The sequence below is a fragment of the Bos javanicus genome, chromosome 15 (genome assembly GCF_032452875.1).
Source record: "Bos javanicus breed banteng chromosome 15, ARS-OSU_banteng_1.0, whole genome shotgun sequence".
Classification (NCBI taxonomy): Eukaryota; Metazoa; Chordata; class Mammalia; order Artiodactyla; family Bovidae; genus Bos; species Bos javanicus.
Genome location: NC_083882.1, coordinates 50200934 through 50227278, shown reverse-complemented (window position 1 = coordinate 50227278; position 26345 = coordinate 50200934). Strand labels below are relative to the sequence as shown.

General features: G+C 38.1%; 2 protein-coding genes across 2 annotated transcripts in view; one reads left to right on the top strand and one right to left on the bottom strand.

Annotated features, from left to right (window-relative positions):
• The window catches only part of LOC133226772 (olfactory receptor 51F1-like), a 460311-nt gene that overhangs the window by 319077 nt on the left and 114889 nt on the right, over nt 1-26345 (bottom strand). The gene's annotated exons all lie outside the window — the stretch shown is intronic.
• Nucleotides 11953-13055, top strand: LOC133261350 (olfactory receptor 52J3). Its single transcript, XM_061439842.1, has one exon. It carries the CDS (start codon nt 12053-12055, stop codon nt 12986-12988), a length of 936 nt encoding a protein of 311 aa, XP_061295826.1. The 5' UTR covers nt 11953-12052; the 3' UTR covers nt 12989-13055.

Sequence of the window (26345 nt, the reverse complement as noted above, 5' to 3'; positions counted from 1 at the left end):
ATATGATGTATTAAATTTTATGTTAACAGGGATTTAACTTTAAGGTTTGTGTGATACAACTGGAAAGAGGAGTCAAAAGAAACATTTAACTTCACACTTTGTAGTCTATGCTTTGTATCTTAAGCCTTGTTAGACTTTTGCTTAAGTATTATCTAAGATGTCAGCTTAAATGTAATGAGATATAATTTTTCACACTCAATAAATTTATTTCACTGAGAATAAGAACTATGTAAATATTAAACTAAAAACTCATGAAAAAATGTTACAATAATTGAGAATTTCAGACCAAATGTTACAGACTAGATGGCTTGAGAGATTTCTCAGTGAAGTTTACATAGGTCCAAGGTTTACAAAAGTGGTGTTGTGAGCTAAATTCTACTTTAATTAACTGCTTAAAACATGCCAGGTATTGTACTGAGTGCCTTATATGCACTACTTAATTTATCTTCAAAATACCCTATGCTGTTGGTACTACTCTTATCCCTAATTTTCCAGTTGAGGAAACAAAGATATAGAGGTAATTAGTAAATCATTCATAGTTTTATAGTCATACGTGGGGAATCTAGTATTTGAATTGAGTCAGATAATTTCCAGGGTTGGCTATTTTTACCACTCATCTGTATGACCTCTGTCATATGTATATATGAATAACTATAAAAGGGGAACAATCTTGGACAGAGGATAGTGGGTCCAAAGACTGACAGATTAGAATTCCTAAAGCTAAGCATTCAATGAACTGAGATACCTGGTCAGTGAAGGGAGACAGGAGAGCTAAGGCTGAAAACAGAGTCTCCAATGCTAGGTTATTATGTTCTAACTTAGAATATGGATTTTATCTAGAAAACAGAAACCCACAGAACTGAACACAAAATCTTCCTTAGAGGACATGAATATTTCTCTCTTTGGCATATACAAATGATAATATCTGTGTTTTTGTCCCACATTCATAACTTTCTCTCTATAAATTCCTATCCATGTTACTTTCTCGTGGCTTTCTCTTTTTCTAAATCATAGTATGAGGGTTTTGTTCCCTGGCGGCTCAGATGGTAAAGCATCTGCCTACAATGCGGGAGACCTGGGTTCAATCCCTGGGTTGGGAAGCTCTCCTGGAGAAGGAAATGGCAACCCACTCCAGTACTCTTGCCTGGAAAATCCCATGGATGGAGGAGCCTGGTAGGCTACAGTCCATGGGGTTGCAAAGAGTCAGACACAACTGAGCGACTTCACTTTCACTTTCAGAGGATTTAATCCCAGGACACGATTTATAAGAGAAAGTGGCTGCTGCTGCTGCTGCTAAGTCACTTCAGTAGTGTCCGACTCTGTGTGACCCCATAGAGGGCAGCTCACCAGGCTCCCCCATCCCTGGGATTCTCCAGGCAAGAACACTGGAGTGGGTAGCCATTGCCTTCTCCTAAGAGAAAGTGGAATTAACTCATTTTTTCCCAAACCTACAAGCAGCTACAATCTTAATATAAAACTTCTCTCTTTGGACTGTATGAAAAAATAGGCATAGATTTTTACTGCTTGGTATTTATTGTGTCTCACTTCTTGTGGAGAATGAAGCATCATGGATGGCTTTTCTTTTGAATTAGGTGTGTACTGAATTCAAATGAAAGAGGCATGATCTATTCATGGGGGCTGAGAGCTAATACCTTGATATGATATGCTTGATGCAGTAATCCATTTCAGGTGGGAAATCTTGCAACATTTAAATGGAGATTATGTATCTTCAAAAATATCTAGATCAAAAGCATTTAAAATCTATTTATAAGAACAGTTATGTATTTGGTTGATAAAGTAAAATTTCTGCTTCTGGAAAGGGTTAAAGGGATTGAGTGAAATGCATTAAGGAAGCTTGATGAAAGTCTGAGGTAAGCACTGACTTAATATTGAGCATTTATTTCCAGAGACAAACTCAAGTAGGCATCACAAGGTCTAGCAGCCTTGCTCTTGGCCAGCACCCTGACAGTGACCACTGGCAATTACCTGGAAGTTTCAGTTTTCTTTTCTTTTTTTTTTTTTATTTATTTATTTTTTTTATTTTTCAGGGTACTGTAATTTTTTTTTTCATGTGTTCCCCATCCTGAACCCTCCTCCCTCCTCCCTCCCCATACCATCCCTCTGGGTCGTCCCAGTGCACCAGCCCCAAGCATCCAGCATCGTGCATTGAACCTGGACTGGCATCTCGTTTCATACATGACATTTCACATGTTTCAATGCCATTCTCCCAAATCTTCCCACCCTCTCCCTCTCCCACAGAGTCCATAAGACTGTTCTATACATCAGTGTCTCTTTTGCTGTCTCGTATACAGGGTTATCGTTACCATCTTTCTAAATTCCATATATATGCGTTAGTATACTGTATTGGTGTTTTTCCTTCTGGCTTACTTCACTCTGTATAATAGGCTCCAGTTTCATCCACCTCATTAGAACTGATTCAAATGTATTCTTTTTAATGGCTGAGTAATACTCCATTGTGTATATGTACCACAGCTTTCTTATCCATTCATCTGCTGATGGACATCTAGGTTGCTTCCATGTCCTGGCTATTATAAACAGTGCTGCAATGGGGTACATGTGTCTCTTTCATTTCTGGTTTCCTCGGTGTGTTTGCCCAGCAGTGATTGCTGGGTCATAAGGCAGTTCTATTTCCAGATTTTTAAGGAATCTCCCCACTGTTCTCTATACTGGCTGTACTAGTTTTAATTCCCAACAGTGTAAGAGAGTTCCCTTTTCTCCACACCCTCTCCAGCATTTATTGCTTGTAGACTTTTGGATAGCAGCCATTCTGACTGGCTTGAAATGGTACCTCATAGCCGTGCAAAATACAGCTCTCTTTTCTTTTCTCTCTCTCTCTCTCTCTCTCTCTCTCTCACACACACACACACACACACATACACCTCAACTTGGGAATGTATATAACATTCAGTTTATTTTTTCAACCTGATATTGGAAATATTGGGAGATAGGGAAGTATGGAGTTATACTAAAGGTAAAAACAGAGGTAGGTGCTATTTTATCCCAATCTTGAACAACACTGCCTCGAGTTGATGACTCTGAAAAAATTCAATCTGTTTTATTATTTTATATTATGGGGCTTCTCTTGATTGCTTCTTCATTATTTCTAAGGCATTGCAACAATACCCTTCTCCATTTCCTATAGACAATGACAGAAAGCAACTTTTTTTCCTATTAAATTTTGTTATTCCAGACAGTATTGTGATGCACAAAAATTCCTTCAGCAGATTCTTAACACCCTGAAGCCTTCTAGGGTGTTCTCAACCCATATTTTCAGTGTCTTAATCAGGAGGAGTTAACCTAGTGCATGTTATTTCTGAAGCAGTGATAGGAGGTTTCTTCTGTGGAACTGATGTAGAATGAGAAGTTAATGAGGAATTGACACATACCACCATAAACAACCCCAATCATAACAATCTGGAATGAGCCACTAAGAAATAGAATGGCCTTGGGAAAACAGAGATATCAATGAAAATCTATGCAGGTTTAATATTATCTTTCTTTTTGGGCTCCTTTGAGTACAGAGGTATGTGACCAGACTATATCTGCTCTTGGGCAGGCGAGAATGCCTCTGTCTTTGTTTGTGATAATATATTTTTCTTAAATTTTTTTCTGTCTTTTTGACTGGATAGTAGGTATGATGTTGGAATCTTCTCTGTGTCAGTAAGGATGAATGAATCTTTAGAGAATTTTCACATTTTCTAATTATGGAAGGTGTGTCCATTCATGCCTTTGACTTTATTTTCTCACCTGCCTATCTCCTTTTGGGTTATGCCTGCATTTTCACAAGTGTATCCTTGATTATTCACATGTCCCTCTTCAGACAAGGACTTCATAAAGGGTATGGGAAATACTACATTATTCCATACTTCATGTTATGTTTTATAGTTCTGCCATGGATTTGATGCTAAAACCTTTGTGTTAAAAAATAGGATTAAATCTGTATAAAGATTATGTGCCTTCTTTAAGCCTGGTCCATTCAAATGAGATTGACTTCCTCTAGAATTTAAAAAAGAAACAAACACATAAGTCCTTCCATATAGAAAACCTTTCCATTTTCACTTAGTACTGAAGCACTTAGCACTGAAGCACTTAGCTGATCATTTTTATTACCAGTTCTTATTAAATCTTTTTTTTCCCCCTGCTTCTAGGAGTGGCAACTTCTCCTAATCTGTGATTTGGAAGAATGTTTTATCACAATAGGAGCATTTTTCACCCAACCACATTTTTCCTCATTGAAATCCCAGGTCTAGAAGAGGTCCATGGCTGGATCTCCCTGCCTATCTGCTCTGTATACCTTTTGGCTTTACTGAACAATGTCACAATTCTGCTGGTTATCAAGATGGACCAGACAATCCGGAAGCCCATGTTCTACTTTCTGGTCATCCTTTCAACAATTGATTTGGCCCTTTTGACAACCTCAGGACCCCATATGCTGGGTATCATATGGTTTAATGCTCATGAGATCAAGTTTGGAGCTTGTGTGGCCTAGATGTTCTTGATCCATGCTTTCACTGGCATAGAGGCTCAAGTCCTGGTGGCGATGGCCTTTAACTGCTGTATGACAATTTGTGCTCCACTCCAGCACATGACCATCTTGACATCCAAGGTGTTGTGGGCATCAGTTTGTACATTGTAATGTGTCCAAACCTGCTTACACTTCCCATGGTCTGTGTCATCTATTGCTTACGCTTTTGCCAGTTTCAATAATAATAATACCTCAAACCTACTGTGAACACATGGGAACTGCAAAACTATCCTGTGGAAATATCCAGTTCAGTTCAGTTCAGTCGCTGTCAAGTCCAGCTCTTTGCGACCCCATGGACTGCAGCATGTCGAACTTCCCTGTTCATCACCAACTCCCAGAGCCTATACAAACTCATGTCCCTTAAGGCAGTAATATCATCCAATCATCTCATCCTCTGTCATCACCGTCTCTTCCTGCCTTCAATCTTTCCCAGTATCAGGGTCTTTTCAAATGAGTCAGTTCTTCACATAAAGTGGCCAAAGTATTGGAGTTTCAGCTTCGGCATCAGTCCTTTCAAAGAATACTCAGGATTGATCTCCTTTACAATGGACTGGTTGGATCTCCTTGCTGTCCAAGGCACTCTCAAGAGTCTTCTCCAACACCACAGTTCAAAAACATCAATTCTTTGGCTCTCAATTTTCTTTATAGTTCAACTCTCACATCCATACATGACTGGAAAAACCATACTGGAAAAACCATAGCTTTGACTAGACGGACGTTTGTTGGCAAAGTAATGTCTCTGCTTTTTAATAAGCTGTGTAGGTTGGTCATAACTTTTCTTTCAAGGGGCAAGTGTCCTTTAATTTCATGGTGGCTGTCACTATCTGCGGTGATTTTGGAGCCCCCGAAAAAAAACTCTGTCACTGCTTCCACTGTTTCCCCATCTATCTGCCATGAAGTGATGGAACTGGATGCCATTAACTTAGTTTTCTGAATGCTGAGTTTTAAGCCAACTTTTTCACTTTCCTCTTTCACTTTCATCAAGAGTCTCTTTAGTTCTTTTTCCCTTTCTGCCATAAGAGTGGTGTCATCTGCATATCTCAGGTTATTGATATTTTCCTGGCAATCTTGATTTCAGCCTGTGCTTCATCCAGCCCAGCATTTCACATGATGTACCCTGCATATAAGTTAAATAATCAGGTGACAAATTACAGCCTTGACATACTCCTTTCCTGATTTGGAACCAGTCTGTTGTTCCATGTCTGGTTCTAACTGTTGCTTCTTGACCTGCATACAGATTTCTCAGGAGGCAAGTCAGGTGGTCTGGTATTCCCATCTCTTTCAGAATTTTCCACAGTTTGTTGTGATCCACACAGTCAGAGGCTTTGGCGTAGTCAATAAAGCATAAGTAGATGGTTTTTCTGGAATTCCCTTGCTTTTTCCATGTTCCAACAGGTGTTCACAATTTGGTCTCTGCTTTCTCTGCCTTTTCTAAATCCAGCTTGAACATCAGGAAGTTCATGGTTCACATATTGCTGAAGCCTGGCTTGGAGAATTTTAAGCATTACTTTGCTACTGTGTGAGATGAGTGCAATTGTGTGGTAGTTTGAACATTCTATGGCATTGCCTTTCTTTGGGATTGGAATGAAAGTGGACATTTTCCAGTCCTGTGGCCACTGCTGAGTTTTCCAAATTTGCTGGCATATTGAGTGCAGCACTTTCACAAGATCGTCTTTTACGATTTGTAATAACTCAGCTGGAATTCCATCACCTCCACTAGCTTTGTTCGTAGTGATGCTGCCTAAGGTCCACTTGACTTCACATTCAAGGATGTCTGGCTTTAGGTGGGTGATCACAGCATCGTGGTTATCTGGGTCATGAAGATCTTTTTAGTATAGTTCTTCTTGGTATTCTTGCCATCTCTTTTTATTATCTCCTGCTTGTTAGGTTCTTACCATTTCTGTCCTTTATTGAGCCCATCTTTGCATGAAATGTCCCCTTGGTATCTCTAATTTTCTTGAAGAGATCTCTAGTTGTTCCCGTTCTATTGTTCTCTTCTATTTCTTTGCACTGATCATTGAGGTAGGCTTTCTTATCTCTCCTTCCTATTCTTTGGATCTCTGCATTCTTTTCTATTTGTAAGGCCTCCTCAGACAACCATTTTGCCTTTTTGCATTTCTTTTTCTTGTTGATGTCTTGATCACTGCCTACACTACAATGTCACAAACCTTTGTCCATAGTTCTTCAGGAACTCTGTCTATCAGATCTAATCCCTTGAATCTATTTGTCACTTCCACTCTATAATCATAAGGGATTTTATTTAGGTCATACCTGAATGGTCTGAGCACTGAAGGATTGATGCTTTTAAACTGTGGTGTTGGAGAAGACTCTTGCAAGTCCCTTGGACTGCAAGGAGATCCAACCAGTACATCCTAAAGGAGATCAGTCCTGGGTGTTCATTGGAGGGACTGTGTTGAGGCTGAAATTCCAATACTTCGGCCACCTGATTTGGATAGCTGACTCATTGGAGAAGACCCTCATGCTGGGAAAGATTGAGGGCAGGAGAAGAAGGGGACGACAGAGGATGAGATGGTTGGATGGCATCATCTACTCGATGGACATGGGTTTGGGTGGACTCCGGGAGTTGGTAATGGACAGGGAGGCCTGGCATACTGTAGTTCATGGGGTCGCAAAGAGTCAGACAAGACAGAGTGACTGAACTGAACTGAACTGAATGGTCTAGTGGTTTTCCCTATTTTCTTTAAGTCTGAATTTGGGAATAAGGCATTCATGATCTGTGGCACAGTCACCTCCCAGTCTTATTTTTGTTGACTTTATAGTGCTTCTCCATCTTCTGCTGTAAAGAATATAATCAATCTGATTTTGGTATTGACCATCTGGTGATGTCTATACGTAGAGTTTTCTCTTTTGTTGTTGGAAGTGGTTGTTTGCTATGACCAGTGTGTTCTCTTGGCAAATCTCTGTTAGCCTTTGCCCTGCTTTTTTGTACTCCAAGGCCAAACTTGCCTGTCAATCCAGGTATCTCTTGACTTCCTACTTTCACATTCCAGTCACCTATGATGAAAAGGACATCATCTTTTGGTGTTAGTTCAAGAAGGTCTTGTAGGTCTTCATAGAAACGTTCAACTTCAGTTTCTTAAGCATTAGTTGTTGGGAAACAGACTAGGATTACTGTGATATTTAATGATTTGTCTTGTAAATGAACAGAGATCATTCTGTCCTTTTTGAGATTGCACCCAAGTACTGCATTTCATACTCTTTTATTGATTATGAGGGCTACTCCATTTCTTCTAAGGGATTCTTGCCCATAGTAGTAGATATAATGGTCATCTGAATTAAGTTTGCTCATTCCAATCCGTTTTAGTTCACTGATTCCTAAAATGTCAATGTTCACTCTTGCCATCTCCTGCTTGACCACTTTCTATTTACCATGATCCATGGACCTAACATTCCAGGTTACTATACAATATTGTTATTTATAGCACTGGACTTTACACCCACCATCAGTCACATTTACACCTGGGTGTTGTTTTCGTTTTGGTTCCATCTCTTCATTTTTTCTGGAGTTATTTCTACACTTTTCTCCAGTAGCATTTGGGCACCACTAACCTGGGGAGTTCATCTTTCAGTGTCATATCTTTTTGCCTTTTCATACTGTTCATGGGGTTCTGAAGGCAAGAATACTGAAGTGATTTGCCATTCCCTTCTCCAGTGGATCACATTGTGTCAGAACTCTCCACTATGGCCCTTTCGTCTTGGGTGGCCCTATGCATCTTGGATCATAGTTTCATTGAGTTAGGTAAGGCTATGGTCCATGTGATCAGTTTGATTCATTTTCTGTGATTGTGTTTTTCATTCTATCTGCCCTCTGAAGGATAAGGATAAGAGGCTTATGGAAGCTTCCTGATAGGAGAGACTGACTGTAGGGGAAACTGGGTCTTGTTCTGATAGGCAGGGCCATGCTCAGTAAATCTTTACTTACTATCTCTTAATAACACATTAAGTAAAAGTAACCCTAACTGGAACAATGGGATAAAGACCTCAGAGAAAAGGTGTATGACCTTACCTAATGTTTCTCAGCTTTTGTTCTGAAATTAACTCTTACTAAACTTATTGGTTACATGCCCATGATTTCCAAGATATTGCCATATTTGAATATATGTATATGAAAGTGATTGAGAATATATATATAGAGACATATATATACATATATATATTTAAGTATGTACATGCAGATACACATATATGTTTGCACTTCATATCATGTATGAAGTTTTATATTTCCAGAGATTTAACTTTAAGATTTGTGTGATATAACTGAAAGACAAGAGTCAAAAGAAACATTTAACTTCATTCTTTGTAGTCTATGCTTTATATCTTAAACCTGATCATGCTCTGTTTTAAGTATTATCTAAGATATCTGCTTAAACCTAAAGAGATTCAATTTTTGCACTCAAATACATTCCAGTCAGAATAAGAACTATGTGTACATTTGACTCAGCACTAATGGATAAGTGTTACAATAAATTAGAACTTTCACCAAATGTTACAGACTGGTGGCATAAGAGATTCTCAGTATAGTTTACATAGGTCCAGTGTTTACAAAGGTGGTGCTGTGAGCTAAATCTTATTTTAATTAACCACTTAAAATATGCCAGGAATTATACTGAGTGCCTGATATCTAGTACTTAATTTATCTTCAAAATGCCTTATGCTCTTGGTCCAATTATCATCCCTAATTTTCCAGTTGAGGAAACTGAGACATAGAGATAATTAGTAAATCACTCATGGTGATATAGCCATACATGGGAGTCCAGTATTTGAACTGTCAGATCAATCCCAGGGTTGGCCACTTTGACCATTTGTCTCTATGGCCTCTACGACATATATATGAACAACTGTAAAAGGGGAACAATCATGGACAGAGGATAGTGGGTCCAAAGACCCCTAAAGCTAAGCTTTCAATGAACTGAGATACCTGGTCAGTGAAGGGAGACAGGGAGAGCTAAGGCTGAAAATGGAGTCTCCAATGCTAGCTTATTATGTTTGAACTTAGAATATGAATTAGGTGCCATTTTGTCTAGAAACAGCAACCCATAGAATTTGACTACAGAATCTTCCCTAGAGGAACATGAATACTTCTCTCTATGGCATATACAAATGATAATATCTGTGTTTTTGTCCCACATTCATAACTTTCTATAAATCCCTAACCATGTTACTTTCTCTTGGGTTTCTCTTTTTCTAAATCATAGTCTGAGGGTTTTGTCAGCAATCTCAGAGGAGTTAATCTCAGAGCACGATTTATAAGAGAAAGCTGAATTAACTCATTTTTTCCCAAACCTATAAACAGCTACAACCTTAATATAAAACTTCTCCTTCCCGACTGTATGAAAAAACAGACATAGAGTTTTACTGTTTGATATTTATCATGTGTCTCTCTTTCTAAGGAAAAATGAAGCATCACACATGAATTTTCTTTTTATTTAGGTGTGTACTGAACTCAAATGAAAGAGGCACGATCCATCCAACGTGGCTGAGAACTACTACTTTGATATGATATGCTTGATGCAGTAATCTGTTTCAGGTGGGAAATCTTGCAGCTTTTAAATAGAGATGGGTATCTTTAAAAATATATAAAAGATCAAAGGCATTTAAAATCTACTTACAAGAATGGTTATTTAGTTGGTTGATAAAGTAAAATTTCTGCTTCTGGAATAGGTTACAGGGATTGAATGAAATGCCTTTATGAAGCAGGATGAAAGTCTGAGGTGAACAGTGGCGTGTTATTGAGCATTTATTTATAGAGATGAACCCAAAGTAGGCATCACAATGTCTAGAAGTTTTGCTCTTCACCTGCACCCTGACAGGGGCCACTGGCAATTACCTGGAAGTTTCCATTTAAAACACACACACACACGCACACACACATAAAGGAGCATTGCAAAATACAGCTGTTCTCTATCTCTCCATCTTTCTTTTTTTCTTTATCTCACAAACACACACACCAACTTCAGAATGTATACAACATTTATTTTATTCATTCAACCTGATATATTTCCCATGGAAATATGGAGTTATACTAAGGTTAAAACCACTCCAGTACTCTTGCCTGGAGAATCCCATGGAGGGAGGAGCCTGGTAGGCTGCAGTCCATGGGGTCGCTAAGAGTCAGACACGACTGAGCGACTTCACTTTCACTTTTCACTTTCGTGCATTGGAGAAGGAAATGGCAACCCACTCCAGTGTTCTTGCCTGGAGAATTCCAGGGATGGGGGAGCCTGGTGGGCTGCCATCTATGGGGTCGCACAGAGTCCGACATGATCGCAGCGACTTAGCAGTAGCAACAGCAATGCTACTTTATCATGAACTTGAAGCACTCTGCCTCAAGTTGGGAAGCCAGAGAAAGTGTCTTATCTTTATTATTTGAGTTTATGGGGTTTCTCCTGATTGCTTCTTGATCATTTTGAAGGCATTGCAAAATTGCTTCTATTTCCTTTAGACAATGATGAAAAGCAAGTCTCTCTTCTGTTAGATTTTGTTGTTTCAGATTTTTTGTGATGCTCAAAAATACCTTCTGCAGATCCATAACAACCTGAAGCCTTTTAGGCTGTACTCTACCCACACTTCCAATGTTTTAGTCAGGCAGAAGGAGTGAATAGAGTACATGCCAGTTCTGAAGCAGTGATAAAATTATCAGGTTTTCTCAGAGGAGCTGATGTAGAGTGAACAGTGAATGCAGAATTTGTCACATACCACTAGAAACCAATATATTCATAACAATTGAAAATGAACCACTATTAAATGAAATGACTGAGAAAATAGAGACATCAGTGAAAATCTACAGAAGTTTATTATCTTTTTATTATTATCTTTCTTTCAGGGATCTTTCAAGTACAGAGGTATGTGTCCACTTGAGTCTGCTCTTGGGCAGGAATCTCAGAATGTCTGTATTTTTTTTCTTATGATAATATATATCTCTGATATTTTGCTTCTGTCATTTTACAGAAAACTGTTTGATCTTGGAATTTTCTGTATGTCAAAATGATAAATAAATCTTTAGAGAAATTCTTCCTTTTCTAATTATGGAAGTGTTGTGTGCATTCATGCCTATGACTACTTTCTCATCTGCCTCTCCCTTTTGGGGTTATGTCTGCATTCTCATATGTGTATCCTTGGCTTTTCATGTGTCCCTTTTCAGTAGGGATTTCAAAAAAGATATAGAGAATATTAAATTATTCCATACTTCATGCTATGATTTATGTTTTCTATTTTGCCCAGGGTTTGATGATAAACCTTAGATGATAAAAAAAATAGGGTTAAATGTTTATAAGGATTACATATTTTGAGACTGGACCATTCAAACGAGTATGGCTTGATTTAGAATATGAAGAAGAATTAATAGATCTTCCAAAGCAAAATTTTTCATTTCACAATATATTGAAACTCTAAGCTAATCATTTTCATAACCAGTTCTTACTGAAATTTCTTTTTTTCTTCTTCCTTCTAGGAGTGACGACTTCTTCTACTCTGTGACTTGGAAGGATGTTTTATCACAATAGGAGCATTTTTCACCCAACCACATTTTTCCTCATTGGAATCCCAGGTCTGGAAGAGGTCCATGCCTGGATCTCCCTGCCTTTCTGCTCTGTTTACCTTGTGGCTTTACTGGGAAATGTCACAATTCTGCTGGTCATCAAGACAGAGAAGACCCTCCGGGAACCCATGTTCTACTTCCTGGCCATCCTTTCAACAATTGATTTGGCCCTTTCAACAACCTCAGTACCCCGTATGCTGGGTATCTTCTGGTTTGATGCTCACGAGATTAATTTTGGAGCTTGTGTGGCCCAGATGTTCCTGATCCATGCTTTTACTGGCATGGAAGCTGAAGTCTTGCTGGCGATGGCCTTTGACCGTTATGTGGCGATCTGTGCTCCACTCCGCTACATGACCATTTTGACATCCCGGGTGCTCATGGGCATCAGCATGTGCATTGTAATTCGTCCAGTTCTGCTTACGCTTCCCATGATCTATCTCGTCTATCGCCTACCATTTTGCCAGGCTTATATAATACCTCATTCCTACTGTGAACACATGGGAATTGCAAAACTGTCCTGTGGAAATATCCGAATTAATGGTATCTATGGACTTTTTGTTGTTTCCTTCTTTGTCCTAAACCTAGTCCTTATTGGCATCTCCTATGTTTATATTCTCTGGGCTGTCTTCTGTCTCCCATCCCAAGATGCACGACTAAAAGCCCTAAGCACATGTGGGTCCCATATTGGGGTCATCTGTGTTTTCTATATCCCCTCAGTCTTCTCTTTCCTTACCCACAGATTTGGACACAAAATACCTCGCTATATTCATATTCTTGTTGCCAACCTCTATTTGATTATCCCACCCTCACTCAACCCCATCATTTACGGTATAAAGACCAAACAGATATGGGAGCCTGTACTCCATGCATTTATTAAAAAATAAGACACTTACCACATTGTTTTATTAAGGATTTTGTTCTCTCAAGGAAGATATGCATATTCTTGCTTTAACAAATATCTCCTGGTCCTGATCTATTGCTGCCAGATTGCAACACAAGTTGATTTATTCCTAACTGCTGACTAATGGGTTCTAGGACTTGTGGAAACTTTATTGGAGCTTCAATTCAAAGGTTAATAGGCTAACTTGAAAGGAAGCTGTTGTGGTCTCTATTTGTATATCATCATACTTTGTTCTTGATAGCATGAAACTATTTCTCTTCCAGGCGAAGAATGTATAAATGGTGTGTTTTTAGCTCTTTAATTAGAGAAATGTGGAACTGGGACTTTGACCCAGTAGCCTGTGTCCATTCACTCACTCATTAATTTTTTTTATTCTCCTAATTTACATTCATTTTATGTTTATTGTATGTATTGAATCATTCTTATCATTGTTGTTGTTCAGTCACCAAGTTGTGTCTGACTCTTTGTGACCCTATAGACTGCAGCATGCCAGGCCTCCTTGTCCCTCACCATCTCCCAGAGTTTGCCCAAGTTCATGTCCACTGAATCCATGATTCTTATCATTAAGGATGATAAATGAACCAAAATAAAATGAACGTCTGTTCTTATGGAGCTTGCATTCTCTTGTGCCCTTAAAAAAAGCCAAGTTCATGGGCTTTGGCAACCTATGAACTAAGGAAGGAGAGAGGTGATCACCAGGGGATGACTGACTCATACTGCATGTGGCCAGGACTGCTGATTGCCTATGCTCTGTCCAGTTCAAAATAAAATCATTACTAAATTTGTAGCTGAAGTGGAAAGGTCAGCCAAATATGTAAGATTCAGAGAATTGGTAGCCAAAACAAACATAAAATTTCAATACTCTTTCTCACTAATACCATCAGTGTCATTTCAGTGAACTTCTCTCTATACTCAGACCCATAATATAAGGGTGGTATTGTAGTTAAATTACATATAGCATTTCTATCTATGTGATACATGCTGTTGTTTATCACTTCACTGGCTGTTCTCTCAGTCTACACTTCATCATAAAATACTCCATCCTCAAGTCCAAGACTTCTCATTCTAAACCTATGATCTATTTCTAGTGCCTTCCTGATTAACTTTCAAGTTATCCAATCAATCGATGATTAGTCAACTTCTGCATGACCAAGGATTTTCAACTGATTCTACAATAAGATTTCCTTAGACCATACAATGGGGTTTTGCAGCATCCAACTTGTCATATTATTTTCTATCTTTAACAAATTATTTTCTCTTTCATACTTTAAAAGAATTAAAGTAAAAATGTAATAAATATATTTCTTCCTACAACTCATGAATTAATGAATTTTAACACTGCAGTAATCTCAAAGGTAATGCTTGTTAAATTAAAGTTTAAACCATCTTTAACACTGTTCCAATAGATCTCTCCTATTTTTCCACAGGCAAATTTTATCGTATGTTTTTTGACATTACAGTATGTCAATTTTTCGCTTTATAACCAATCACACTATTTTCTATTTTAGTTAGATCATGTTAATTTAGTTAGAAACCTTACTATGTATTTTTTAATAGCATTGATTTTATTTACATATTCCTCTATGAATAGATACTGATACTAAGTTTTAAGTAGAAATATGCTACCTATGCTTTCATTTTGTTCTTGGTACATTTTTAGATCATTTATCCAGGCTGTACAATTTAATATAAAATTACTGGGTAAAAGGATTGTAATCAATTACAACATAATTCTGCTTTCTTGATCTTTGCTTTTGATCACTTTTTAAAAATTTCACATTTTCAATACTTTCTTTTCTTCACATTTTTATGCTTTCTGATTTAACTTTCCTAAGATTAGTTAATTAAGTGTTCATTTTCTAAGTACACTGGTTTGTAGTTCAGTTCAGTCACTCAGTCGTGTCCAACTCTTTGCGACTCCATGAACTGCAGCAGGCCAGGCCTCCCTGTCCATCACCAACTCCCAGAGTTCACTCAGACTCACGTCCATCGAGTCAGTGATGCCATCCAGCCATCTCATCCTCTGTCGTCCCCTTCTCCTCCTGCCTCCAATCCCTTCCAGCATCAGGGTCTTTTCATAGAGTCAGCCCTTTGCATGAGGTGGCCAAAGTACTGGAGTTTCAGCTTTAGCATCATTCCTACCAAAGAACACCCAGGACCGATCTCCTTTAGAATGGACTGGTTGGATCTCCTAGTCCAAGGAACTCTCAAGAGTCTTCTCCAACACCACAGTTCAAAAGCATCAATTCTTCGGTGCTCAGCTTTCTTCACAGTCCATCTCTCACATTCACCCTACTCTAAACAAAACAAAAATTTTAGGCTTCGTTGATTTTTTCCCGTGGTTTGATTTTAGGAATTGTTATTCCAGCAGGTTAGCATAGTGCATTGGACTCCCTTGGAACTCCTTTCCTGACCTTGAAGCAGAACTGTCTTCAGTCTAGCATTTGATCTCAGTAGTAAAGCCAGAGTGAGAATCAGAAGGCTTGGCTGGTTGAAAAAATAATACTTCACTTAACATGGACATTCCATCAATTTCTTCAAGTGAGAAACTTTAGTTATCACTATATAAGTAATTCTCATTCATTTTTCCATAATACTTTGCCACAAGTTCCAGAGTTCCTATTCTAAATAAGAAGTGGTGGCAGTACAGAACAAGGTGGCTTGACTTCAGGTAGTATCAGAGTAAGCCTGGAATTGTCTTCTGCATCCAATAAGTGAGAACATGAAAAAGAGACACCCACATATCATGAGTCAGATTGCAGCTTAAAGCAGAACCATGCGAACAAATTGATTTTGTGGATATCAACTCCTCGGCCTGGCAGCTATATCTGAAAATTAGAAACCAATACTATTCTTATGGTTAGAGAGACACATACACTGACATGAAAGGTAGGTATGAGGTGTGGTCTTAGTAGGCATTCCAAAGAAGCACTTCCTACCCCTCATATATGTATTTTCAGGTGTTAGTACTGGAGTGAATTGCCAATTCCTTCTCCAGGGGATCTTCCCAACCCAGGGATTGAACCCAGGTCTCCCGCATTGTAGACAGATGCTTTACTGTCTGAGCCACCAGGGAAATCTGTATATGTAGTTACATGCAAAGGTATAAGTGAAGACCTTATAATACACTTCAGTAAACTTTAACATGCTTGTTGAAACATGAAATAAGCTCAAGATCTAAATACAGAGAAATAAGACAGTATAATACATTGAATAATAATATAGATTTTGGAATAAGACATTTGGGTTCAAATTCTTTGTTGTTGCTAAAATTTTCTATAGCTCAAGTTTTCCATATGTATAATGGAAATAAACATAGTATCTATGTTGTAGGGCTGTTTCAAAGACTAAGGACATTAAGAAAGTAAAATACACTTTGAAAATACCTCTTACCTAAAACCACATTAAGTAATATCAGTCCTAACTATAACACTGTGATAAAGGCTTCAAATAAAAAGGTCTCATGGGGAAAAAAAATACTTAAGTATGATCAATGGAACAAAATAGAAAGCCCAGAGATAAATCCATGCACCTATGGACACCTTATCTTTGACAAAGTAGACAAGAATATACAATGGAAAAAAAGACAATTTCTTTAACAAGTGGTGCTGGGAAATCTGGTCTACCGCTTGTAAAAGAAGGAAACTAGAACACTTTCTAACACCATACACAAAAATAAACTCAAAATGGATTAAGATCTAAATGTAAGACCAGAAACTATAAAACTCCTAGAGGAGGACATAGGCAAAACACTCTCTGACACACGTCACAGCAGGATCCTCTATGACCCACCTCCCAGAATATGGAAATAAAAGCAAAAATAAACAAATGGGACCTAATTAAAATGAAAAGCTTCTGCATAACAAAGGAAACTATAAGCAAGGTGAAAAGACAGCCTCCAGAATGAGAGAAAATAAAAGCAAGTGAAGCAACTGACAAAGAATTAATTTCAAAAATATATAAGCAACTCCTGCAGCTCAATTCCAGAAAAATCAATGACCCAGTCAAAAAATGGGTCAAAGACCTAAACAGACATTTCTCCAAAGAAGACATATAGATGGCTAACAAACACATGAAAAGATGCTCAACATCACTCATTATCAGAGAAATGCAAATCAAAACCACAATGAGGTATCATTTCATGCCAGTCAGAATGGCTGCGATCCAAAAGTCTACAAGCAATCAATGTTGGAGAGGGTGTGGAGAAAAGGGAACCCTCTTACACTGTTGGTGGGAATGCAAATTAGTACAGCCACTTTGGAGAACAGTAAGGAGATTCCTTAAAAAACTGGAAATAGAACTGCCATACAATGCAGCAATCCCACTACTGGGCATACACACCAAGGAAACCAGAATTGAAAGAAACGTGTGTGCCCCAATGTTCATTGCAGTTCTCTTTACAATAGCCAGGACATGGAAGCAACCTAGATGTCCATCAGCAGATGAATGGATAAAGAAAGCTGTGGTACATATACACAATGGAGTATTACTCAGCCATTAAAAAGAATACATTTGAATCAGTTCTAATGAGGTGGATGAAACTGGAGCCTATTATACAGAGTGGAGTAAGCCAGAAAGAAAAACACGCCAATACAGTATACTAATGCATATACATGGAATTTAGAAACATGGTAATGATAAACCTGTATGTGAGATAGCAAAAGAGACACAGAAGTATAGAACAGTCTTTTGGACTCTGTGGGAGAGGGAGAGGGTGGGATGATTTGGGAGAATGGCATTGAAACGTATAATATGAATAAAAACTTATTGGTACTGAAAAAAATAATTAAGTATGTATCTTTACATAATTTTGAATTATAAGTAAAAAAAAAATCAAACAAACAAAAACCCGCACCAATCTTACTTAACTTAAATATTAAGGGAGATTTTCTCTCACCTTAAAACAAAGTACAATACAAATATTGGTCTGAGTTCCTTGTCACCAAGAAGAAGTTGTTCTGATATTTTTTGATAACTAGGCAATACATTTTTTAAAGTATTTCAGAGCTGACATTCTGTGACTCACTTGTGTCTAAGGTTGCTCTTGTCATGATTCTAAAACATCTAACCAGCAACTCCTCAAAATAGATGCTTCTTCATTCCAAACTAGCAGAAAAAGGGATATGAACTTCCCTAATATTTCTCAGCTTAAGTTCAAAAAGTAATTCTGACTGAACTTATCAGTTACATGCCTATGATGTCAAAGAACATGCTATGTTTGAATATTCACATACTAAACTATTTTAGAACATATATTTATAGAGATAGATACACACATACACATATACATATATAGACTTCCCTGGTGGCTCAGATGGTAAAGAATCTGCTTGCAATGAAGGAGACCTGGTTTCGATCCCTGGGTCAAGAAGATGCCCTGGAGAAGGAAATGACAACCCACTCCAGTATTCTTGCCTGGAGAATTCCTTGAAGAGAGGAGCTTGATGGGCTACAGTTCATGGGATTGCAAAGAGTTGGACACAAATGAGTGAATATATTTATACTTCATATTATGTGTGAAATTTTAAATTTCATAACAGTCAACTTTAAGGTTTGAATGATACAACTGGGAAGACAAGAATCAAAAGAAATATTTAATTCCATGCTTTATATGGAGAAGGAAATGGCAACCCACTCCAGTGTTCTTGCCTGGAGAATCCCATGGACAGAGAAGCCTGGTAGGCTGCAGTCCATGGGGTCACACAGAGTCGAACACGACTGAAGTGACTTAGCAGCAGCAGCAGCAGCATGCTTTATATTTGCAGCCTTTATATCACCTGCTTTATATCTTAAGCCTGATGTTTTTTCTTAAATATTATAAAAAATGTCTCCTTAAATGTAAAGAGATATAATTTTTGCACTCAAAATAAATATATTCCAGTGAGAATAATAACTATGTGTACATTCAATTCAAAACTAATGAAAAAATGTTTAAAATAAATGCAAACTGTCAGATCAAATGTAACAGATTTTGTGGCATGAGCAATTTTTCAGTATAGTTTATATACTAGTTTATATATATAGTTTATATACTAGGTCCAAGTTTATGAAGGTGGTGTTGTGAGCTAGCTCTTATTTTAATTAATCATTTAAAATAGGCCAGGTATCAGACTTCCCAGGTGGTTCATTGGTTGGAAATCTGCCTGCCAACGCAGGGACTTGGATTCAATAGCTGGTGCAGGAGGATTCTACATGCTGCGGGGCAACAAAGCCTCGACTCCACAAGTACTGAGCTCATGTGCTTCAGTTGGAAAGCAGCCTCTGCTCACTGCAACTAGAGAAAGCCAGTGCAGCAAGGAAGATCCAGTGCGGCCAAAAATAAATTAATTAATAGAAAAACAAGCTAGGTATTATACTAAATGCCTGATATTTGATATCTACTATTTAATTTACTGTTCAAAATACCTCTAGGCAATTGGTATTATTATCATCCCTAATTATACAGTTGAGAAAACTAAGATATAACTAATAAATCACTCATGGTGATATAGCTGGTACATGGGAAGTCCAGTATTTGAAGTGAGTCAGGTCAGTTCCAGGATTGACTGTTTTTACCACTTATCTATGGCCTTTGTGATATACGTATGGATCATTGTGAAAAGGAAGCAGTCATGGACAGAAGATAGTGGGATCAAAGACCCACAGATTGGAATCCCTGAAGCTAAGCATTTAATGAACCCCAAACACCTGGTCAGTGAAGGACAGAGAGAGCTAGGGCTGAAAATGGGGTCTTCTATGCTGGGTTATTATGCTTGAATTTAGAATATAAATAAGGTACTATTTTATCTAGAAAACAGAAATCCATAGAATTTGACTGCCAAATGAAGGACATGAAGATTATCGCTATGCCACATTCAAATAATAATATCATGTTTTTGCCCCGTATTTATAATTTTCTTGATATAAATTCTTATCCATTTTACATTCTCTCAGACTTCTCATTTTCTAAATCATAGTCTGATGGTTTTGTCAGTAATCTTAGAGAATTTAATCCCAGGGCATGATTAAAAGAGTAAGCTGAATTATCTTATCTTCCCCAAAGGTATAAGCAGCTATAACATAAAACTTCTGTCTTTGTACTATGTAAAATATGGACATAGAGTTTTACTCCTTGATATCTATTGTGTCTCTATTTCTGTGGAAGAATGAAGCATCACAGATGAATTTTCTCTTCATGTGGGTGTGTACTGAAGTCAAACGAAGGAAGTATGATCCAAGGTGGCTGAGAACTACAATCTTGATATGATATGCTTGATGGGGCGGGGGTGGGGATGAGGATCTTGTAAATTCTAAATGGAGATTGGGTAACTTTAATAATATTAGAAGATCCAAGACTTTAAAAATCTGCTTACAAGAACAGTAATATACTTGGTTGATAGAGTAGAATTTCTGCTTCTGCAAGAGGTTATAGGGATTGAACGAAACACACATATGAAGCCCAGTGAAAGTCTGAGGTAAGCAGTGGCTCATTACTGAGAGTTTATTTCCAGAGATGAACCCAAAGTAAGCATCACAATATCTAGAGGGCTTGCTCTTGACCAGCACCCTGACAGTGGTCAATGGCAATTACCTGGGAATTTCACTGTTCAATAAACACACATACAGGAGCATTGCAAAATGCAGCTTTTCCTTCTTTCTCCCTCTGTCTCTGTCTCTCTCTTTGTCACAATACACTGTCTCCCTCTCTAAATTCATAATGTTTGCAACACTTATTTTATTTTCTCAACATGTTATATTTGCCATAGAAATATGGAGTTATACAATGGGTGAAAACAGGAGTCTGCTACTTTATCCTGATCTTGAAACACTCTGGCTCAAGTTGAGGTCCCAGAGAAAGTTCTTTTGTTTCATTATTTAATTTTATGGGGCTTCTCCCGATAGCTTCTCCATCATTTTGAAGGCATTACAACAGTACTCTTCTCTATTTCCATTAGATAATTACAGAAAAAAATTATCATTCCTATAATACCTTATTATTCCAGACAGTTTTAATATGCCTTCCCCAGATCCATAATGACCTGAAGCCTTCTAATTTCTCTTCTACCCACATTTCTCTTGTCTTAACCAGGCAGAAGGAGTGAACTCAGTCGCTAGTTCTGAAACAGTGATCAAATTATCAGGTTTTCTCAGAGGAACTGATGTAAAGAGTGAATAAAGAAGTTGTCACATAGCACTAGAAACAACCTCAAACACAGCACTCTAAAATGAGCCATTATGAAATGGAATGACTTTGGGAAAATAGAGACATCAATGGAAATCTACTGAATTGTATTATTATCTTTCTTTCTGGGCTCTGGGCTCTTTCAAGTATAGAGGTATGTGTCCACCGGTGTCTGCTCTTGGGCAGGCATCTCTGAATGTTTCTGCTTTTTTCTTGTGATAATATGTATCTCTGATATTTTGTTTCTGTCTTTTTGACAGGATACTAGGTTTGATTTTGGAATTTTCTCTATGTCAATAAATGATGAATGAATCATTAAAGAATTTCTGCATTTTCTAATTATGGAAGTGTTGTGTGCATTCATGCCTGTGATTTTACTTTCTCACTTGCCTATTTCATTTTGGGTTGTATCTGCATTCTCATATGTTTCTCCTTGATTTTTCATGTGTCCCTCTTCAGATAGGGACTTCATAAAAGGTATGCTGCTGCTGTTGCTAAGTCACTTCAGACGTGTCCGACTCTGTGCGATCCCATAGACGGCAGCCCACCAGGCTCCCCCGTCCCTGGGATTCTCTAGGCAAGAACACTGGAGTGGGTTACCATTTCCTTCTCCAATGCATGAAAGAGGAAAGTGAAAGGGAAGTCGCTCAGTCATGTCCGACTCTTAGCGACCCCATGGACTGCAGCCTACCAGGCTCCTCCGTCCATGGAAGTTTCCAGGCAAGAGTACTGGAGTGGGTTACCAGTGCCTTCTCCGCATAAAAGGTATGAGGACTGCTAAATTATTCCATACTTTATGCGATGTTCTGTGTTTTATAGGTTTGCAATGGGCTTTATAATAAACCTTCAGGTGTGCTCAGTCATGTCTGATTCTTTGTGACTATAGTCTGCCAGGATTCTCTGGCCGTGTAAAATTTCCTGGCAAATATACTGGAATTAGGTTGTCATTTCTTCCTCCAGGGATGATAAACCGAACATGTTAAAAAATAGGACTAAATCTGTATAAGTATTAGGTTCTTTACACTGGGCCATTTAAAATACTATGGCTTGATTTAGAATTTGAAGAAAACAATAATCAGTTCAGTTCAGTTCAGTTCAGTCGCTCATTCGTGTCCAACTCTTTGAGACCCCATGAATTACAGCACACTAGGCTTCCCTGTCCATCACCAACTCCCGGTGTTCATTCAGACTCACATCCATCGAGTCAGTGATGCCATCCAGCCATCTCATCCTCTGTCGTCCCCTTCTCCTCCTGCCCCCAATCCCTCCCAGCATCAGAGTCTTTTCCAATGAGTCAACTCTTCCCATGAGGTGGCCAAAGTACTGGGGTTTCAGCTTCAGCATCATTCCCTCCAAAGAAATCCCAGGGCTGATCTCCTTCAGAATGGACTGGTTGGATCTCCTTGCAGTCCAAGAGACTCTCAAGAGTCTTCTCCAACACCACAGTTCAAAAGCATCAATTCTTCGGTGCTCAGCTTTCTTCACAGTCCACCTCTCACATCCATACATGACCACAGGAAAAACCATAGCCTTGACTAGACGGACCTTTGTTGGCAAAGTAATGTCTCTGCTTTTCAATATGCTATCTAGGTTGGTCATAACTTTCCTTCCAAGGAGTAAGCATCTTTTAATTTCATGGCTGCAGTCACCATCTGCAGTGACTTTGGAGCCCAGAAAAATAAAGTCTGACATGGTTTCCACTGTTTCCCCATCTATTTCCTATGAAGTGATGGGACCGGATGCCATGATCTTCGTTTTCTGAATGCTGAGCTTTAAGTCAACTTTTTCACTCTCCACTTTCACTTTCATCAAGAGGCTTTTTAGTTCTTCTTCACTTTCTGCCAGAAAGGTGGTGTCACCTGCATGCTGAGGTTATTGATATTTCTCCCGGCAATCTTGATTGCAGCTTGTGTTTCTTCCAGCCCAGCATTTCTCATGATGTACTCTGCATATAAGTTAAATAAGCAGGGTGACAATTTACAACCTGGATGTACTCCTTTTCCTATTTGGAACCAGTCTGTTGTTCCATGTCTGGTCTGGACAGTTCCATGGACTGCATAGTCCATGAGGTCACAAAGAGTCAGAAATGGCTGAGGGACTTTCACTTTCAAGAAGAGGAATGGCCATATGTGGACAGCAAGGGGGCAGATATCTGCAAGCCAGGAAGAAACCTCTCAGAGAGAGCTGAATCAGCTTGGCCCTTGATTTTGCCCTTACCTGGTAGAAATACCATTGAGCAAACTGTAGAACAGCTATGATTAGAATCCGAGCCCTTGTTTGTACAGCTTCTACATCTTCCACTGAAGGATTTGAATTCTATGTCCAGAATCTAGCCTCAACTATTTGCTATGATGACGTTCCATCACAACTAGGAATTAGAGTGATGAACATAATTTATAAATGGTCCCCTTTTTCCTCTCAAACTATTTTTTATAAACAACTTTTTCCAGATTCTTCTGAGGAATACCCTTGTTCTTTCCTTCAAATTCGTCTGAATTTTACCTGAATACACCTGAATGCATACTGTCTCCCTACTTTTGTATCTCACAAAATAAACACACTAACAAAAACCTAGAAGAAAGAGGGGAAGAAGAGGTAATTATTTGGAGGGAAAATCTTTTCCTAAGCATAAAGGGAAGTAATGAGGAGAGCTGTGGGAGTATTTGTAGCCAGACCACTACCTAAGTCAGTTATTGGAACCCAGAAAGTATTAAGAAAGAGAAGGAAGACAGAGATCTAGCTGCTTATTTTGATACTTCAACTCAGAAGAACAGATTTCTAACTTATGGCAGCTATCCAATTGTGTTGGCAGATTGAGGTATTACTGCTAGAAGGAATCGAGCCCCAATGAAGTCAAAGAGCAGAGCAGAAAGTTCCCATACTAGACAATTAGTTCAGAACCTTATAACACTGTGAAACAGGTGGAAATCCTAGGTGAGAGTTGAAATCTTAGAACTTACAAGTGGGAAAGTGTACAAACGGTTTTCTATGTAGAGGATCATGTCATCTGCAAATAGTGAGAGTTTTACTTCTTCTTTTCCAATTTGGATTCCTTTTATTTCTTTTTCTGCTCTGATTGCTGTGGCCAAAACTTCCAAAACTATGTTGAATAGTAATGGTGAAAGTGGGCACCCTTGTCTTGTTCCTGACTTTGGAGGAAATGCTTTCAATTTTTCCCCATTGAGGGTAATGTTTGCTGTGGGTCTGTCATATATAGCTTTTATTATGTTGAGGTATGTTCCTTCTATTCCTGCTTTCTGGAGAGTTTTTATCATAAATGGATGTTGAATTTTGTCAAAGGCTTTCTCTGCATCTATTGAGATAATCATATGGTTTTTATTTTTCAGTTTGTTATTGTGGTGTACTACATTGATTGCTTTGCGGATATTGAAGAATCCTTGCATCCCTGGGATAAAGCCCACTTGGTCATGGTGTATGATCTTTTTAATGTGTTGTTGGATTCTGATTGCTAGAATTTTGTTAAGGATTTTTGCATCTATGTTCATCAGTGATATTGGCCTGTAGTTTTCTTTTTTTGTGGGATCTTTGTCAGGTTTTGGTATTAGGGTGATGGTGGCCTCATAGAATGAGTTTGGAAGTTTACCTTCCTCTGCAATTTTCTGGAAGAGTTTGAGCAGGATAGGTGTCCGCTCTTCTCTAAATTTTTGGTAGAATTCAGCTGTGAAGCCGTCTGGACCGGGGCTTTTGTTTGCTGGAAGATTTTTGATTACAGTTTCAATTTCCATGCTTGTGATGGGTCTGTTAAGATTTTCTATTTCTTCCTGGTCGAGTTTTGGAAAGTTGTACTTTTCTAAGAATTTGTCCATTTCTTCCATGTTGTCCATTTTATTGGCATATAATTGTTGATAGTAGTCTCTTATGATCCTTTGTATTTCTGTGTTGTCTGTTGTGATCTCTCCATTTTCATTTCTAATTTTGATGATTTGATTTTTCTCCCTTTGTTTCTTGATGAGTCTGGCTAATGGTTTGTCAATTTTATTTATCCTTTCAAAGAACCAGCTTTTGGTTTTGTTGATTTTTGCTATGGTCTCTTTTGTTTCTTTTGCATTTATTTCTGCTCTAATTTTTAAGATTTCTTTCCTTCTACTAACCCTGGGGTTCTTCATTTCTTCCTTTTCTAGTTGCTTTAGGTGTAGAGTTAGGTTATTTATTTGACTTTTTCTTGTTTCTTGAGGTGTGCCTGTATTGCTGTGAACTTTCCCCTTAGGACTGCTTTTACCATGTCCCACAGGTTTTGGGTTGTTGTGTTTTCATTTTCATTCATTTCTATGCAAATTTTGATTTCTTTTTTGATTTCTTCTGTGATTTGTTGGTTATTCAGCAGCGTGTTGTTCAGCCTCCATATGTTGGAATTTTTAATAGTTTTTCTCCTGTAATTGAGATCTAATCTTACTGCATTGTGGTCATAAAAAATGCTTGGGATGATTTCTATTTTTTTGAATTTACCAAGGCTAGCTTTATGGCCCAGGATGTGATCTATCCTGGAGAAACTCTCACTATTTGCAGGTGACATGATCCTCTACATAGAAAACCCTAAAGATTCCACCAGAAAATTGCTAGAAATAATCAATGACCATAGTAAAGTTGCAGGATATAAAATCAACACGCAGAAATCCCTTGCATTCCTATACACTAATAATGAGAAAACAGAGAGAGAAATTAAGGAAACAATTCCATTCACCATTGCAACGGAAAGAATAAAATACTTAGGAATATATCTACCTAAAGAAACTAAAGACATATATATAGAAAACTATAAAACACTGGTGAAAGAAATCAAAGAGGACACTAATAGATGGAGAAATAGACCATGTTCATGGATTGGAAGAATCAATATAGTGAAAATGAGTATACTCCCCAAAGCAATTTATAGATTCAACGCAATCCCTATCAAGCTACCAACAGTATTCTTCACAGAGCTAGAACAAATAATTTCACAATTTGTATGGAAAAACAAAAAACCTCGAATAGCCAAAGCGATCTTGAGAAAGAAGAATGGAACTGGAGGAATCAACCTACCTGACTTCAGGCTCTACTACAAAGCCACAGTTATCAAGACAGTATGGTACTGGCACAAAGACAGAAATATAGATCAATGGAACAAAATAGAAAGCCCAGAGATAAATCCATGCACATATGGACACCTTATCTTTGACAA

Coding starts and splice junctions, on each gene's coding strand:
- LOC133261350 (XM_061439842.1), top strand. CDS start 12,053: ATGTTTTATCACAATAGGAGCATTTTTCACCCAACCACATTTTTCCTC.